We start from the raw sequence: 18248 nt of genomic DNA on the forward strand, positions 1-18248 counted from the left end.
CATAAGACAAATAAGTAGCCATGTGCACTCATTTATAAATATACCTCTAGATTTGAGGCTGGCGTGTTAAAATGAAAGCAACTGTATTGTTAAGCTGCGGTGTGTAATTAAAACTGCATTAAATCACTCACCTGCACACTGTGCCTCTTGTATTCTCCATCAATTATCATCTACAAGAATTACTGAAAAAAAGAAAACAAGATTATTTCTGTTTTTTCAAATGTGTCTGGTAAAACAAATATGTTTGCAGTTAGAGTAAGACTACATTGCCATCAACTTCCCCATTGAACAGCTGTTGTCAAAACCATCCCTTCTGAAGTAGAATTTTAGCATTAACCCATCCCTAAGAAATGCTTGTAAGAATATTTTTCCCTTCCAAAAATTAAAAAGTGGTGAAGAAATTAGGATTTTATTTTCAATTTATGAATTAAGAAAAACTTGTTTGCAAACTGAACTTCAGTTGCAGCAATTAAAAAATATTAAAAAAAAATCTTTCCAATAACTTCTAAATATTTTTTCTTAAAAGAAAGCTTGTAGAAAAGATGCACCACTGTACCCATCAGAAATCTATTTGAGATTGAACTCGTGCTATGGAAAGATAAATACTGCTTACAGATCTAGTTTCTCCTGCAGCATTTGGATTTGTCTGGGAATTTTTGAGGTACTGGGTTTGCTCCAGCTCCTGCTCGGTGGGTGGGAATCCCTCCATGGTCTTTCCTTGGAGCAGGCTCAGACTTTTACTGAAGCAAACCCAGTCTCTCCCTCAGAGTGAAGATAAATGATTTCTCTGGTGAGTTCCCAGAGATTTTTGCCCACTGCAGGTTTTGAGAACTGTGCCCTGAGGCTGCACTCCTGCTGGATTCACCTCTGGCGAGGAGAGGAGGTGCATGCAACAAAATGCTGTTCATGTTTTTTAGGTGAGATATTTAACTCTGCAAGAGGGACAGCCCCACGCTAGAGTCCTGAGGAGTAAACAGTACTTTTGAACACTTACTGTTTGAAGAAGTGCCAAAAGATACCAGCACCAGGGGGATCTGAAGCCCCACTGTAAAGAAATAGTGTTAAATGTTAGTGCCTCATATAACATGAATCACATCTTCTTAATAACATAATAAGATATGTGAATAGGTCTGACCCCCTCTTTTGAGATGAAGGACAGACTTCTAGACGCTGCTTGCCTCTCCTTGAGACCAAAGTAGGGGAGAGCACAGGACACACAATCCTTAAATGAACAACTGCTGGAGAAATTTGGAGGGAACGTTTTATAAGTAAAGAAAAGGATTTACCTGTTCCCCTTAATTTGGTTGGTGAGTTCCTCTAAGAAAGATGGAAAAGAACATTTTACAAAGCTGACAATGCATTCAATTTTGGAACTTAGTACTGTGCCCTTGGAGCTCATGATCAGGGACAAACCAGGGAGGGATGAGGTTGGGCAACTGAAAAGGACGGTTTTCAAAAGCATGATTGAGCACCCAAAGATGTGGGAGGTAGGTGGGAGCAGGAAACCACACTGGACAGAGGAGAAGCTGGCCTTACAGTGCATTGGGGGAGACCTCTTCCTTATTATCTCCAGAAAGAGTCTTTCTGTCCCCTTTGCCCTCTCCCTTACAACACCCCCAAGATCCTACCTGAATCCTCATCAGCCCCTCAAGGCCAAGCACACACCCCATATGAAGGAGCCAGCATCTGGCAGCCATCAGCCCGGCTCACTGAACCCCACGGCTTGCTGTTTTCTGCAAGGGGTCAGTGGTGCGCGCGGCTGGCGGGTCACTCACTGTGCACGCCTCGCAGCAGCGAGTCCAGCTCACGCAGATAGTCCCGCATCAAGCGTCGGGAGTCATCGATCCTTTCCTGATTCAGCTGTACTACCACCACTTCCATCCTGCTGGCACGCAATCTGGCACATCTCGCTAGCGCAAAATTCTGACTCACGATCCTACAGTGCAGACAGTCATTTCACCAAGAAAAAACATTTAGCATTACAAAGTTACCAAACTCCTTTGTCAGGAAGGACTCTACAAAGAAGAGGGTTCTTTGGCAATGCGAAATATCGGCTCAACAGCTCTCCGAGGATAAGTGACTTGCCATTGTTATAAATTGTTATTTATTTAGCAATGCCTTTTGCTTACCAAACCTGAATGGGAACTTTCAAATGAGGAAAATAAGAAAGGGGCGGGCATTTTGCTAATACCCTTGTGCAAATAGTGTTTTGATTTGCCTGCAGGAAGACTCTTACTGTTCTAGTACAACCACCATTGCAATAGGAAGAAAGTGCCAAATCTATTAAATGGTGTCCAAGCTTCCAGAAAATGACTTTGATCCCACAGGCCAGATTTTGACTTGCAGCACAGCTGTGAGTAATGGACTGTGCTGCTGCCAGCACAGTCCCTGGGTACATGGTGATTCGAAGTTATCATTACAATACAAATGCAAACCCAGCTTTAATTTGTACGAGTTACAGAGATGACATCTTAAAATCTAGCTAGATGTTTGAGCTAGCCCTTCATGCGTCTGGGGAGTTTAGTGCCACAGCAAAATCTCTTATGGATCTGTAAGTTATTGTTGGTGTGTCTTTGCACACTGAATTACAGCTGACACCCAGGCATCAATTAGGAAGTGATAAGTTATAAATTAAATGTATCATTTTCAAGAGAAGGGATAATAAATCCCTCAGGCTATTAAGGTTGTACACAAGCAGAAGAAAAAAACAGTGGGAAATGAGCCAGCTACCTCTGCAGCCAAAGTCCGTTCACTGGGACTTAATGTGCAGCAGCGTCACTGATAGGCATCCAAGAGAGTGTTGCTGTAAACTGAACCCTATGGGCTTCATCGCTAATAAGAATGCTTTCTTGGTAATAAAAGCCAGTGATTTTCCTCAGAATCCAGCAACTGTTTAGCTGCCAAGGAAAATGGCAAACAGATATCTCTCCATCCTCATTAATTGTGTGCACATGGTGCCCTTTAACTTGGCTGGAATAGGGAGAGCTTTGCAGCATAGGTCACCAGGACAGAGGGACACAGGTGTGGGGGGGAGATCCCAGCTATCAATCCCATATTTTTTCAAAGAAGGAAAAAAGTGTTTCCAGATGGAACATACCTGTCCATGGCCAGCTGGAATTCCTAGAAACAGGATTGCCAAAACAAGAAACAGAAACAAACCCCCAAACTATTAGAAAGGGCAGTTGGCTGAGAAATAGGCATATTCGTGAAGAAAAGCAGAATACTGCTGCTTACTTTGATGAAGAGGAAACTATCTGGCTGGTCTCTTATCTTCTGCAAACACTGAAGATGCTGCACAGCCTCATCTATCCTCTCTTCCATTTCCTTCTTCTCTTTGGTAATGTGTGCCAGTTGTTCTTTCTCACTGGACTGAATGTCACTCAAGATCTTCTTCTCTTTCTGAATAATCTCTGTCTTCATCTCTTCAAACAGCTTTTGCACCTGAGAAGTCACTGTTTTCGTATTGGTCTAAATGAACAGATAAGAAAACGGTGCAATGGCTCAGGAGCCCAACACTTAGCTTAGTGTCTCTGTTCATTGAGTAGGATTGTATCTGTCCTTTGCACTGGCTTTAGAAGGAAGCGGACAATAAGCATTCACTTAGAATATCTGATTAAACAGCAGGTTAGGAAAATTACCATGCTATTGTAACAAAATCAGATAAAATTCAACCTGAGAATTGTATTGGTACACACTGAAAAACCTGCTTGCAGACTCAAATTGTTTTTCCTTTATTTAACAGACAGAAAACTTCAAAATTAATTGTAGAATCTATTGTCTGCCGGTCCTGCAACATGATCCATGCAACCAAAATAAATGGTGGAGTCTCCCAGTTGGTTCCTCCTATGGAGCTATGCTGGGAGGCTGTGAGATAGCTTGGCTTCTGGCAGTTTCTGACACCAGTGTTTTCCCTGCTTTGGACTATTTCTCATCATCTGCTCAGTATAATTGCCATCACTTATTTCTTAAAACTTGTGGAAGAAAGACGCACTGAATTAATGATAATCTGGGTACCAACCTTGAGCTGATTCTCATTTTTCTGAAGCTTTTCTAGGGTGGCAGCTAAAGAGCTTTTATGTTCCTGCAGCCTTGTCACGGTGTCCAAGAGTTCACCCTAGCAGAAGGAAAGGTAGCGTTGAACTTCGTATCAAGGGAGCAGCACAGGTAGCTTTAAAGCAGACTGGCAGTTTGGGGAGCTGGTGAAATGACACCGACACCTTCTACCCGCACGCTTTCACCACTGAGTTCTATAATAAACTGCATTCACCTCATAAAGATAGGGCATAACGGAAAACTGATAGGATCTTGAAATCTTTTAAGTCAATGTTTAATTTTTATATATGTGTAACTTTGTATGTGGTAGGTTAATAAACAACTTTCCCTTTGAATAAGTAAATTTCACTTTACACGTGTAAATCTGACTTTATCTGTTAAAGCTCTGTTCCTGCCACAATCTTCACACGTGCCTAATGTGATCCAAATCCTTAGTTTTCACATCTGTAGCAGCTGTGGGATCTGAGGATAAGGTAGTAAGCAACCAGCTTTTCTGAAGACCGCCACAAGAGCAGTACTTCTTCACTCAGCTGTTCATTTTAACAGAGTCCATGCTTATCGAGTGCTGTTATAGGGTACAATAACACATTTGAGAGGAAATGTTAAACTTCTGGGGTTTGGGGATTAGACAGTCTCTGAATGGCTCCGATTGTCCTGGTTGCCTCCAGCAGTGTTTTCATACCCTGAGCACCCATGAATGGCCACAGCAGTCATAGCTGCCACATTCCTGTTTCTTTAAGGAAAATTATGCCAGAAAGCTTAGGTTTTCCATGAGATAGCTGTCAGAGCTGGAAAAGTTTTCATTTTTGAAACTATAAAAAGACAAATAACCAAATTGGACAGAGGTTTCTTGCACCAAAACCCTTTTATAAAAAAACAAGAGAAATACACAGCTGAGATCTCGGCTTATCCATGGAGATGGCTTCTCCATAAACAGAGCAGTGTTTATCCTTTACCAGCTCCAGCGAGGAAGGAAATGGCTCTGTCCTACACAGCTCACTTCTCTTTGGAAGCCCTGAATTTTTTATATGTAACTTCGGGGGAGAAAGTTAGTTTGTGATACGTATAACTACTGCAAAGGATGCCCTCTGCTAATACCCGAAGCTGTGACCCGTCCTGAGGTCCAGAGCGAGTCAGACATTTCCTGCCCATGCTCGGTGTTGCTGCGAGATGTTTTGCTTGGCCTCTAAATTGAGCCCAGACATTTCAAATGCAAGGCAGTGAGTGAGCATACCAAATGCATTTTCTCGCCTCAATTTCAGCTGCTTCTGCATCATTTCAAGGACAGCAGCTGGACTCTAAGGCAGGGACCTCGAAGCCCCACATCTCTGTGCCCGTTGGAACGCTGGCTCAGCAAAACTTAGGGCAGAGGGAGCCACAGGGAAGGGCCTTGAGCAGGAAAAGCTGTTTCCCAACCCAAATGCAGCAGTGGCAGGGTCTCCAAGGCTCAGTGGAGGAAAGGATTTCTTAATCCCTTCAGGAATACTTAATCCCAGCCAGGAACATCCTGGTGAGTGGCAGCTGGCAGCGGTGTGGGACAGCAGAGCCCTGTGCCTGCGTTTCGCTCGCTGTCCTGCCTGCACACCCGCATCAGCACCCACCACAGGATTTACCCACCTCCTCCCGGTCAGCCCCAAACACCTTTCTCTGCTCTCTGCCCTCTGCTTAGCCTTCCAGCCTGCTTTGGCCACACAAAGGAGGAAACAAGAAGATAATTCAAGCACAACGCACCAGTGGCTGTTGGGAGAGACACGAAACACCCAGGGCTGCCACCTGCCTTCCCTCACCCTCCACCCCATCCCCATTCCCCGGTGAAAGCCTTACTGTCCCTCCTATGATTCCCCCCATTTCTCCAGGTCAGGAGCTTGGAGCAAACTCTGCTGGGAACGCGGAGAGAGGAGAGCCCCCTTACCAGCTGTTTTTCATGTGCCTCCTTCAGGGTGATGATGTTGTGGCCCTTGTGGCATCCCGTGACGGAGCAGAGCGTGCAGATGCACTGCCCCTCGTACTGGCAGTAGCACTCCAGCAGCCTGCCATGCTCCAGGCACCTCCTCTCCTGCGCCACACCGCCCGCGCCAACATCTACCAGGATGTGGTCTTGCTGGGAAGCCTTGGAGTTGTGTTTGTTCAGATGGGCCTGGCACAAAGACGCATCACAGATCAGACAGGTTTTCACTGCTGGCTGGGAACAATCCAGGCAGAAGTCACAGGGCACCACCTCCTTCTTCCCCTCTGCAGGGCCCTTGCCCTGTTGTCCTTTGGAATTTGTGGCCAGAAATGCCTCTACGATGCTGCACAGCTGGAAATTCTTCTGCAGCTCCAGGACGGGCCCCAGCTGTATCTGGCACACAGGGCAGGAGTACGGCGCCTGGGATTGCTGCTGGGCACCGAGCGCCTTCTGGATGCACTGCCTGCAGAAGCTGTGACCGCAGCTCAGCGATACCGGGTTCCTGTACAGGCACAGGCAGATGGGACAGCTGAGTTCATCCTCCAGGGCAGCAGCTGCTCCAAACTCTTTCTTAGCTTCTGCCATGGCTATAAAAATGCTGAGTTAGACAGCCTGCAACAAAGGAAACTGAAAGGACTTCTTGGAGTTGTGCCCCGGTTGGAGACACAGCCCAGAAGGTGCAAGTGCTTCCTGTGACAGTCCAGCAGAGACAAATGCACTCCCTGTCCCAGGCTCCACCTGCAAGCAGCTGTTGTGAGCCATGGCAGGAGGGGATGTAGGGGAACGGGATGGACAATTCCCCTGCAGCCCTCTGCCCTCCCTGAAAAATCCTCCATCCCACACCAGGGGCAGCGAATTAAAGATAAACCCTGGATGAGAAGAGTATGAGCTTGGCTGGAGTAAGCCAGGAACCCCCTCTGCTTTGTCTGGTTCTTCTCCACAGCAGTTACAGATGCTCCAATAAAGGTAAAACAGGGAGAACGCAAGGGAAAGGCTTACTGGGACTTGTCGGGGCTGGTCTCCTACTTGTAGCCAGCTGAAATGGGGGCTGGTAAAGGTTCCCAGAAAGGCACTCTAGGACAGAAATATCCCTGTACCGAGTCACAATCCTTGTTCACCTCACTTTGCTCCCATACCACCAGAAACCAGGCAGAGTAACAGCCACTGCAGGTGCATTTGGGAGACTCAACTTTACCTGCATGGTTTTCCACATCATTTTGGTGTATAAAAATGCAAAAAACCCAAAATACAGGTGCTTTCTTCTAAGACTAAACAAGGACTTCTCTTAGCATATGCAAAGCTATATTGTCCCTCAAGGTCCTTCACTTTCCCTGCTCGGGTGAAGATCTCCTGTCTGGACCTTTTCATACAAATACCTTGGTTCTGTCTGAAGGGCAGTTAGAACCACAGGCAGCAGGCAGGAATATAATATTTTCCTCTCCAAGGTGCTTAGACAATCATGAATGAACTAATCCAGGACCTGTATGGCACAGATCACCTGTCCCTGTGTCCACTGGCCCTTTTCCCTGCTTCAGCACAGTCCAGATTCACACCTACCCCCATGATTTGAGTGCAGAGAAGAAAGCAGTGAGAAAAAGGCAAGTTGCCCTTGCAGCTCTTCAGCCAGTTGGGTGTCCCACAAGTCCAGCCCTCCACTGGGAGCTGTTGGCACAAAGCACACTGTCAGTCAATGTCCTCACAAAAAATAGTCCCCAAGCCTGTGCTGCCTGTAGTGTTTGCAAAGGCTGGTATTACTCAACTGCTTTGGTTGCCCCTGGGATCCTAAGGAATTGTTAAACACATTATTGGAACCATGCAAGACCCCTGAGTAGCTGTCCAGGCAAGGAGTCTGTGTTTGGCTAAATGCCCAGAGGAGCAATAGGTGCTACAGTTAGTTTACAAGAATTCATCATATGAATCTGTCCCTGATGGCATTGGCCTTTCAGTCCTCTCTGACGTGATGCACCTGCTGGGGGTAGGTAGAATTATTCCCTCTGTATTGGAGCACAAGCTCGGTTTCAGCTTGCTGCCCGTTACCTGCTCCCTGCTGCTGTCTTATGACCTTGTCCCGCTGAATGTTTCAGATGGCTGTACTTTCCAAGTGATATTTCTAATTCCCATTCCTAACCAGGCTGTGCTTTTTATTTTTCCCCCCTCCGTGGGGTTTGTGGCTTCACAATTCATTACTGCTAATCTCTTTTCCACAGTCGTCTCGAATGCGACGAGCACTGTATGCAGTGCTCACCTTGCTCTATGGTTCCCTCAAAGCATATGAAACTGCTGCTTTCCATTGCCCTTCCTCATCTCCTCCAGTGCAAATGCTGCTCTCAGTGCAAGTGGCACTGGCTGACTGCTGTGTGCATCCCAGCCCCAAGACCTGGTGCTGTGTGGGAAAAATCTAGTTTCATCTGCTTGGAGCCTATTAGGTCTGCAGAAGGGCTTCCTCCCTGTAGAAACCTGTGGGGATTTTGTGCATCTTTCTGGGTTACTTACTGTGCCCCACTTGCAGACAACAGCTGAGACAAGTCGCTGCTCCACTTCTGCAGCCTTGCTGCCATGCGTGCTGCCTGCAAATCACCTAGCAGTGCTGACAGTTTTCCTCTAAAATCATTGCTGTTATTAAGGTGGTGAGGAGGTGCCTTCTCTCTGCTTCCCAGGCTGTTGACCAGAGGGCATCTCCCAGTAAACCTGAGCTGCTCGGCTCTTTCCAGCGCTCTGCTCTTCCTTGGGTGCTCAGGCTCTACCTGGGCAGCTCCTTGCTCACAGTGATTAAAAGCACGATTGCAGGAGCAAGGAGGGGTCTTTGTGGATGTCAAGGATGTCAAGCTGAAAGGGAAGCGGAGGTGCTTAGGAAAGGAGAGAGGCAGCAACCCTGACACTGATGTGCAGAGCCAGCTGCCCCCCAAGAGCCCCGCACCAACACCTCCCTGACCGCAGCCGAGGCACGTTTGCTGCTGCTGCCCTGGTCATCAAAGGGTCTGTTCAGCCACCACCGAGTGGCACCCACTCTGCAGCACAGGCAGCAAGAGCCTACAAAACTAAGGAGCTTGGAATTGCTCCCTCAGAGTCAGCAGGATGGTGAGGGTTTTAGGGAGTGGGATTAATGCTAGAAAAGCCAGGGGGGAGAGGATCGTTCCTTCTTACCTGCAGGAGGTTTGCTGAGAAATATGGAGGGTTCCAGTCTGCATTTGAAAAGGTATTTGGAGGCAGAAACAGTGCATGAAAAATTAAAATACATCCAGCCAAGGACTGAGGGGGGAGAGAAAGAGGGAACAGAGATTGTGAGACCCCAAACCAGCAGCACCTGAAGAAAGCTCTGCACTGAAGAGAAAGAGAGAGAGAGAGGTACAGCAGGACCCGATGTAGAGAGGTCCCTGAGCTGGTTGGAGGCAAAGAAACCAAACTGATGGAAGGGCTTTTCTTAGCACACATCAGACCCTTTACTCTTTCAACACAACCCTCTTGCCTGATCCCATCAAGCCAATGGAGCCTGCAGCCACCATGGTCTCAGCCAGCCGAGCCGGGCAACCTGCAGCCCCTGCTGTGCCTGCTGCCTGCCTTCTGCACTGCCCACCCTGCTGCTTCCCACGCTGCCTGCCAGGTGCCAATCAACCCGGGTCAACAACAAAAGCTGGCCCTACTCACAGAACACCTTATTGACTTATTTTCCCCTCCCACAAGGCATACTGGGCCTAGGGCAGGAGATAATGCTGCTTCCCTTCCCTCTGGCAGCTGAAGAGTAGCCATGTAAACAAAAGCAGCTGTGTGAAAAGAAGCTGTTTTATCACAAAGTTATACCAAAATGAATAACAAAGCTGCTGAACTGGTGTCGAGATTCACCAACTGCTCCTTTCCATCTCTAGATCTGCTTCCAGGATACGTGTTGAACAGCATTAGTACTTTATTTTCCAGGAGGTTGCCTGGGAATGCAGCTTTGAGTGGTGTGGGTCAGGCTGGAAGGACAAGCCTCAGCTGTGGGTCTGTCCCCCCCTGTGGATTCCTCCTTCCTGTGCCCCTGCTCTGTCCTGGGAGCCCAGTCCATCCTGGAGCCCTGCTGACCCACTCCCTAGCCTCTCCTCCTCCTTGCACCCATTCCAGCTGCCCCAACACCAGCTGCCCCAGCTGCATCCCCACATGTCCTCCTTGCAATTTCATCTTTTAATGTGTCCTGGCACTGGTGCTGTCGCTGTGCCACAATATATCTTAGAAAAATATTCTTGTTTGGTGGCCCTGAAGCCAGTTTTCTATAGAAAGCAGCAGGGTTTCCTGTCAGTTCTCCACTCGGGGTGAAGCAGCTGTAGGGATGAGTGGCTGGGTTTGGGGTGGAAGGCTGGTTCTGGCTCTGTGGCTAGGCAGGAGGACTGGCACGGGGCTCCTGCTGGCTGTCAGTGCACATCAGCCAAAGAAAGCATGGCTGGGACAGCTCAGCACCTTGCAGACCTTCTCCTTTTGGCCCACTGAGGTCATCCCAACCGGCAGCATCACCGCACCCTGCTCTGGATACATTCAGTGCGACACCTCTGACCTGGCGAGCCCTTGCAGGGGCGATGGCTGGCGCTGGGCTCCTACACGCTGGGTGCTGTGGAGGACTTGAGCCCACGCTGCTGTCAACTGTCTGGGCTTTCCATCCTGTCCGTTCTGCAGCCTGGGCTTCCGTATCGACCAGGACATCCTGCACTGGGAAACAGCAGTTCGGCCACCACGGCTGTCTTGCTGGGAGAGCAGGCTGGCTCCCAGGGGACGGATCTCCTGGTACCGAGGGGACTATCCAGGTGCCATCCTGAGCCATATGGTTGCTGCATCACCATCTGGAATCTTTTCCACACTTTTTCTTGCAATCCAGCCCTTTGTGCTCTTTCTCCCACTCAAGAAAATTTGCAGTCAAGGTGTGTGCCCCACTTAATTTGAGGTGTGTGCCCTACTTAATTCTTAAACTCCACAGTCTGGGGGGTGTTTCTTCCATGACGTGTCTCGCGGCAGCAGCAGTGCTCCCAAAGTCCAGAATATGGAGCCCACCAGGAGTTAAACTGGAAGACGCCACATACAGAGCTATTCCCCTGCAGAAGCCACATCCCTGGCTGTGGTGCTGCGGTGGGGCAAGTGAGCTGGGGGGCTCTGCCAAACCCCTGACCCCAGCCATACCCAACCGTCCCACTGAAAGCCAGGCGGATGCAGGAGAGCACCTTCTGCAAAACAAAACGCCTCCCAGGGCAGGCTTGCACGAATAAACTAAAGTATTAGCTGCACAGACTTATTCCTTCTTTTTTTTTAACACTTTATAGTATATATGTTATCGTTTATTTATAGGCAGATCACTTCACTATTTACAGTACATGAGCGTAGAGATTCTACAGTCTTTTTGATGTAAACAAGTAACTCCGCGGCAGGGGAGTCTGGAAAAAGAAGCCAGTTCTGAAGTATTTACATAATTTAAAATAGAACTTTTATACCCACCGGATAGATATAGATAATACATTGAGCGATTTGGTTAAATTATCTATGAAACTATAGAATCTGACAATGTAAAAATACAAGAAAACGTTCTCTCGTTTTAGAAGGTAGACAGTTAAATCACACTAGAAATAAATCTCTTTTTTTAAAAATAATAACAATAATAATAAAAGAAAGGCATAAGAACCCATGCCATCTTTTAAGGTTAAAGTATATTACATAAATAAGGACACAACGGAACGGAACTGGGGAAAAAAATTAAGTGAAATATAAAAAACCGCTACCAACTAAAAAAAAAACAGACTAAAAATTTGATTCTTAATCACAGAGGGATCAATTCTGCTGCTTTTACTTACTCTGCAAGCAGAAAAGTGCAGAGTTAAGTAGTACTTACTCAGCATGAGGAAGGGAGGCAGAATTGGCCCCTAATGATAATTAGCAGTCTCCTTTTACTTAAAAAAAGAAGAAAAAGACAGAATTTAGGGGTTTTTTTTATAAATAACAAAGCAGATGTGCCCCTTTTTAGGTGAAATTCTTACACCTTTCTCAAGAAATGCATCAATTTAATCTTTCTCTCTCTTTTTCACATGCATACACACACTCCCTCCCCAGCTCAGTATTTATCGCAGCGTGGCTCTCGGCGCTGCGGCCATGGGCACCGCGGCCAGGCTGCTGCCACCACCCCTGACCCCAGGGTGGGTGCGGGAGAGGAATGAAACCCAAAGGCTGCGTTTGGCTCTGTATTGCTTGAGATTGTCAGGGGTGGACTACGACGCTTAGAACAGAAAGGGTGTCAGGGCTCAGCTATGAACAGTGATGTATCTCAGTGTTCAGCATACCTCCCAAAAAAAAAAAAAAAAGGAAAAAAAAAAAGAAAACCAGAAAAAATAAATAAAATAAGTGCTGGTTTGCAACTGCAATGCTCCTTTGTATGGACCAGTGCTGAAATCAGACACTCGGGACTGTAAAGTGGTGACTGAGCTGCTGATTTGTTATAGAAGATGTGCAGCCCAGGCAGCTGCGCTGAGTAGGAGTCGAGATGAATCTTTTCTTTGGGGCAGCATCGAACCTAAAACTTGGGATTGTCCTCTGCATTCAGCCCAGACACTCAGAAACATTTGCTCCTTCCCGCGGAGCCCTAGAGACTCACTGGATTCCAGGCAGAAACCCAGTAACCAACCCTGAACAATGAGCTTTCCTGGGGCAAATCTGTGCAAAAAAAGCAAAGGGGCATTTTATCACAAAACTCTTCACATTCAGCATATACCCACAGTACCTGCAGAAAACTACCGGGGGACATTTTATAGTTATATATTTTTAAAAAAATAAATCTCCTCCTTACGTATTGCCTACCGTAAGACACCCTTTTGCTCCCGGTTTCTCTTTGAAGTAGCACTCCTGCCTGCCCCGCAGCCCTGGCTGGGGTGCAAGGGTTCCCTTTTCGGGGTGCCCAGTTCCAAGCTGCACCCATGCCAGGGCACCCTCTGCAATGCCACGGGCTGGGTAGGGGTAATTCCTGCTCCCCATCCCCAGCAGCTCCTGCGAAGGGCTGGGTGCTGCCAGGCTGCCTCTCACTGCGCAGTGCGCAGGCATTGCTTTGCTGCTGTCCCCTTTTCCCCTTAGCATCCAAAACAGAGTCATGGTGTGCTAAGGGAGGGAGCTCTCAGCTGCCTCTTCGCCCTGAGCCCTGCTTCCCACCCCTTTGCAGATTTGAGCACTGCAAGCTAAAGACACATATAGTTTTAAATAAAAAAAAAAAAAAACAAAACAAGTGGAAACCTATTTTTCACCACAAACCCTGTGTGAGGGATTCTAACCCCCAGCAGGCTTTCACACCTCTGCTTCTTGAGCTGAACACCCTCTGCTCTCACCCAGTCCTAACATTTTGGGGAAGCCCCTGGGACAGGCAGCACACAGCCCGGGCACTGGCAGCGTGTGCCCCTAAGGTTTTCCCTGCTGCAGCCACGGGCTGGCAGGCACGGGCAGCAGCAGAGGGCTGCCCAAGCCACAGCTGTGCCTCTGCGCCTTCCACACCTCTGCACACAGTGCGGAAGCCCTGGAGAACTTTCTTGGGGGAGGAAGGAAACCAAACCATCCCAATTTAATGGGGGAAAACAAACCCCAGAAACCCTAACCAAAAAAAACAACCCACCCCACCCTCACTTATAGGCTTCAGGCACCATGAAGACCACTTATTGCATCTCCTCCTACCCTACGGGTGCTGTACTGATCAGCTCTGTGCAGGACGAGCCCTCCCTTTCCCAAGCACTGGCCTCCTTGTGATATTCAGAACTGGGCACGGCAAGGGCTGCGGGCTGACCTGGGGCACCGAGCCACAGGAAAACAATGGGAAATTTTATATCTGGGTACACGAAACCAACGCTTGGGAAGCGACCGAGTGACCCCCCCAGGAGCGGGCTCCCCTGCTCTGCAGTCCCCCAGCTCCGCACCAACCCTTCCCCTCTGCCATGCTTGATGCATCCCCAGCAGGACCCGGCCACAGGGGCTCGGTGCCCCCGGCTGAGTGGGAGGTGGAAGAATTCCACTTCTTACTTTGCGCTTTTTTTTTTTGTTGTTTTTTTTTTTTTTTTGGATTGATCGTTTTCTGAAAAACATCAGCACAGCACAGGACAGTACTACCCACCCTAAATGTGTCGCTATATACATTCTACATAAGCTCTATAGCAATCACATGTAAACATCATCGTTGTGAGGAAATACTAGGACAGAAAAAGGCAAAGCTACAATGAGGCAATTGCCAATAGCAGATGCTCAGCCTCGGCCAGAGCTACTTGTGTTAGCAAAAGTGGGATGAGAAGTCGGGTGGAACTTGTGGCAGGAGAGACACCGAACCTTGCTGCCGAGAGTGAAATGGCACAAGGACTGTTCCCCGACAGTGATCGTCAGCGATGGCAGATTAGGGATCCACAGTTTGAACCCCGCAGTGTCCTGGGGGCCCTCGCACCACTGGGCTGGTTGTCGTCAGAACCACGGCTTCCCCGAAAGCAAGGAGAAACAACCAGGTAACTGTGCTGGTATCGGCGCTGCCAGCGTTCCTGCTCCTGCCAGAGACCAGCTGCAGACAGGGTCACCCTGGCAGCACTTGGGCTCTCAGCATCGCATCTCATGCAGTTTTGGAGGCTTTGGTCATAATCCCTGCAAGACGAAATAGTACCCACACCAGGGAAATGAGAATAAAACACCTAAGTCATGTCAAGGGGAGACTCCAGGAGACTCTAATCTATCTATTGGCAGAGTTAAGGCTATAATATTCTATCTACATAGGATGGCTGAATCCCTAGTGGTCTCTGGGTCTGAAAAACAAATGGAGACGATGGTGATGGTTTGAGGAGCAGCGAGATTCCTGCTCTGTTAGGAAAACAGTGCCTCTGGCCGGCACATGGTGGGGTTTTCTCCAGCCAGTGGTGAGCTCTCTTTCCCTCCCACTTTGCCTGAAGATGGAAGGCAAGTTTGCAAATGAATTTTGCGGGACATGCTGCTTGAGCATGTCTTCAATCCAGCACTTCCAGGCAGCCCTGAGAGCCTCCAGCCAGAAGCAGAGAGGGTGAGCATGTCACAGGGTGCTGGCAGGTGTAGGGGACAGGTCCTGGCTGCCAACTGAGTGCTGGGGAAGTGTATGGCTTATCAGGTACTGGGCAGAGTGCAGGCAGGGCACTGGGTGAGGTGGGTGTTCAGCACAGCTGCCGTGCCCCCTCCCGCTTCCCTGTCCCTCTGGATTTTGGGCTGGCTGCCGGGCATGGATCACAGACAGGTCTTCTCGCCCCGCTTGCTTTGCAGGGTGTGGAAATGAGCAAGGAGCAAAGCCGCACAGCCCGGCTGGTCTCCCAGCCACCCAAGGAGCTGGAGAGAAGCCAGCTCCCTCACACGGACCCAGAGGCACCCGTACGCCAGGATGTGTTGGCACGACCCACCGAATCAAACCAGGCTACCTCCAGCCCCTAGGCCTCTCTCTCCTGGCTCCAAAGGCAGTGGAGAGCTGAGGCATCAGTCCCGCAGCCTCCTGGCAGTGCATCCTTCTATCCTTCATGCCTGCAAAGCTTTCTGGCCCCATGGCAAGAACAGTCCAGGGCTGGTATGCCCCACTGCCTGCCAGCTCCATCATGTGCCAGGACTGAGCTCAGTATTTGGGCGCCGTGACCCAGCTGGGCTGGGGGGCTCAGGGAGCTCGGGCCATGCAAGCAAGAAGAATGGCTTTGACAGCAAAGTCGGTGACCCCAACGTGTCCACTGAGCACCCCAGTTTGCCAGTAGGGGAGGTGAGTGCCTCTGTGGCCGACAGGTGAACGCTGGCTCTGTGACTCTGCTCTGATCCCTCATTTGCTGAGTGGCAAATGCCTCATTACAGTGCATAGTTAAAAATCAAGGAAGCGGTACAATAAATCTGAATTACAGTACATCTGAGCCATAAATACATTTTTTTAAGTATATACTTTTTTTTTCTCTTCTTCTATTAAAAATTAGTTTATAATCCTGATTCTATTCACAATTAACAATTTCATCATCACACACTACAGACAAAAAAATGTTATGGTGAACACAGCTGCAACTCCACGGTAGGAGCACCAAGTGGGGACGGGAAGGGGGAGAGGGGCCGGGGGGGCTCCTAGGCTCACCCTAAAACAACCAGTCAGAAGCAGGGGGACTAATGTGTGGCAGTGAGACGTCAACACCATGGGGACTCACAGACAGAAGCAGCTTTGTTCAATGTAAACATCGATCAGAAGGGACAGCAGTCTCTCTCTCTCTCTCGTGCGTGCGTGCTCTCGCTCTCTCTCGCTTTCCATAGACTGAATAATTTCTTTGAAAACGTAAACATATTGGAAGTGCCTTGACTGAGGTATTGAGGTATTCCTCCAAGGTTAAGGCTGTTACCGATGCAGGCTTAGCTGGGCCTCCTGCAGCAAGCTGTCGAAATCCATGGTCTCATACTTGCTTTTCACTGGAGCTGGGGAGGACTCCTCTGCACTGCAATCTGGGAAGGGCATGGACACAAGGCAGCCGGGTCAGAGAGCGGGGCATGAATATGCTCACTGCATGGTGGGGAGGGAAACCGAGCCACAGCAGGGCACCGCACACTCCCCGGCTACCAGCATGCTGCATTCTGGCACTGCAAAGCCAGCCTGGATGAGGGAAAAGGGAATGTGGATGGTGCTGTCTCTCCCCCATTAAAAAGGAGCGGTAGGGCAGAGGGGCTGTAGCAGTGCCCAGCCTGGCAGGTCACACACCGGACACCTATTCCCAGGTGCGCAAAAATCTGCCAGATCCGAATTCTGAGGCACTGACACAGGGCTGTCCCTGCCAAAGCCATGCTGGTTGAGGGGAGAGGGGTGACTGCCTGTAGCCCTCCACCAGAAGCTGAACAAACAGCGCCACTGCAAAGCCTGGGAAATTCAGCAAATGACAGTACTAAGGCTGCCAAAATAATAGCAGCTTAACCTTAACCCCGCAGGTGAGGAGCACTGGGCAGGGGTTTCTCCTGTGCAAGGGGGCAGCTCTGGCCCTGCTCCCATATGCCAATATCTTTATCACACCTGTCTGTTTCCTGCCTTTTCTATGCTCAAAATGAGAGGCCCTGGGATTTATTTAGATGAACAGGCATTTGTGCCCACAACCAGAGTCGTAGCGATTGCTGCTCTGAGCAGATGAGAAATTACAAGGTACTAAAAGACTGGGCAGTACTTGTGTCAGACTGGGCATCTAGAGAGCATCAAGACTTAGAGGTTTGTTCTCTGGGCCTCAGTCTCTCATGCATGAAGTAGAATACTAGAACCACTTAACTCCCTATAGAGGGTACAGAAATAAATGCGCAGTGTTCATGAAACACCTGAAGATCACAGCAACGAGGGCTAAGCAAAACCTGGATCACATTTCCCTTGCAGGACTAGCTCCCGTCCCTCAGCTGCAGCTCTACTACCCATGGAAGGAGGGGGTCTAGCGAAGCCCTGGCTAACACAGTTGCAGAGTGAGGCAGGAAGTTTTGCAGAAGCTCATTCAGCACAGAAAGAGTTACTGCGACCATAGCACAATGCTGTCACTTTGGCTCAAAAGTGCAGGTGCAGTGTGGTGAATCTGTCCTTCAGAGCAGCAAACCACCCAGATCACCTCTCCAGCTAATGAGATGTTGCTGACTGCTTTCTCTAATGACTAGGAGGGGATTTCACCACTGGAAAGGATCCAGTGCTGTGTTGAAACACTGTGGAGACAGGATGGACAGCAGAGACCCAGCAGCCCTGGGGAATGATGCTACGTTCTGCACTCTGGGTCCTCACCCCAGCTGCTTTTCTTCTCTCCCCAAGCCACCTAACTGAGCTAAGAGCAGCCATGTAAGCCACAGGAGAGCTGGTGGGCTTTCCTTCCCTGACGGCTTTAAAGATGTTTAGGATCCTTGCATGACTAGGGTTCAGCAGTGCAATGTGCCGTTACAGCTCTGTGCTGATAAGCAGGATGCTTCAGAAAAAGCTGCTCCTGCTTTCTTACCCAAGTCAGCGTATCTGGTCCAGAAGAAATGCCCAAGGCCACCAGAGCTGAGCTGAAACGAAGGCTCATTCCTCTTCCTTAGTGAGGTGCCGTTCTTCAGAGATAAGGCGGCATGCTCTGAATACCGGTAGGTGATGAAGCCATATTTATCCCCCCTGAGCAACCAGAGAAAGAATTCAAGATGTGATGGGCCCCACAGTCCCTCTAATGTGGCTCTGCCTAGCACAATACCGCTGTCCCTCCATCCTGCCATTTGTCCATCCTGCCAGCCCACCATCCCACCCGCCCTCCACATGCCC

General features: G+C 49.0%; 2 protein-coding genes across 5 annotated transcripts in view; both read right to left on the reverse strand.

Moving 5' to 3' along the window:
• The window catches only part of LOC104068743 (sulfate transporter), a 31903-nt gene extending 25181 nt beyond the window's left edge, over nt 1-6722 (reverse strand). For 2 of the 4 annotated variants that reach the window (XM_054079552.1, XM_054079553.1), the window contains exons 1-8: nt 5966-6722; nt 4019-4114; nt 3235-3468; nt 3098-3120; nt 1776-1936; nt 1287-1317; nt 995-1045; nt 132-182 (exon numbers count right to left, since the gene is read on the reverse strand). In XM_054079552.1, the coding sequence (XP_053935527.1) occupies nt 167-182; nt 995-1045; nt 1287-1317; nt 1776-1936; nt 3098-3120; nt 3235-3468; nt 4019-4114; nt 5966-6586 (1233 nt within the window). In that variant the 5' untranslated portion in view covers nt 6587-6722 and the 3' untranslated portion in view covers nt 132-166. Of the gene's footprint in view, nt 1-131; nt 183-994; nt 1046-1286; nt 1318-1775; nt 1937-3097; nt 3121-3234; nt 3469-4018; nt 4115-5965 lie in introns of those variants that run through there. The other 2 variants (XM_054079551.1, XM_054079546.1) reach the window with 2 other exon arrangements.
• Nucleotides 6723-7557: 835 nt separating this feature from the next.
• PPARGC1B (PPARG coactivator 1 beta) overlaps nt 7558-18248 on the reverse strand; it is a 54660-nt gene continuing 43969 nt past the window's right edge. Inside the window, exons 11-14 of the mRNA XM_054079578.1 lie at nt 17950-18104; nt 9146-16444; nt 8495-8827; nt 7558-7663 (exon numbers count right to left, since the gene is read on the reverse strand). Of these exons, the coding sequence (XP_053935553.1) occupies nt 16341-16444; nt 17950-18104 (259 nt within the window). The 3' untranslated portion in view covers nt 7558-7663; nt 8495-8827; nt 9146-16340. The remainder of the gene's footprint in view (nt 7664-8494; nt 8828-9145; nt 16445-17949; nt 18105-18248) is intronic.

This window comes from Cuculus canorus, chromosome 14 (assembly GCF_017976375.1).
Source record: "Cuculus canorus isolate bCucCan1 chromosome 14, bCucCan1.pri, whole genome shotgun sequence".
Lineage (NCBI taxonomy): Eukaryota > Metazoa > Chordata > Aves > Cuculiformes > Cuculidae > Cuculus > Cuculus canorus.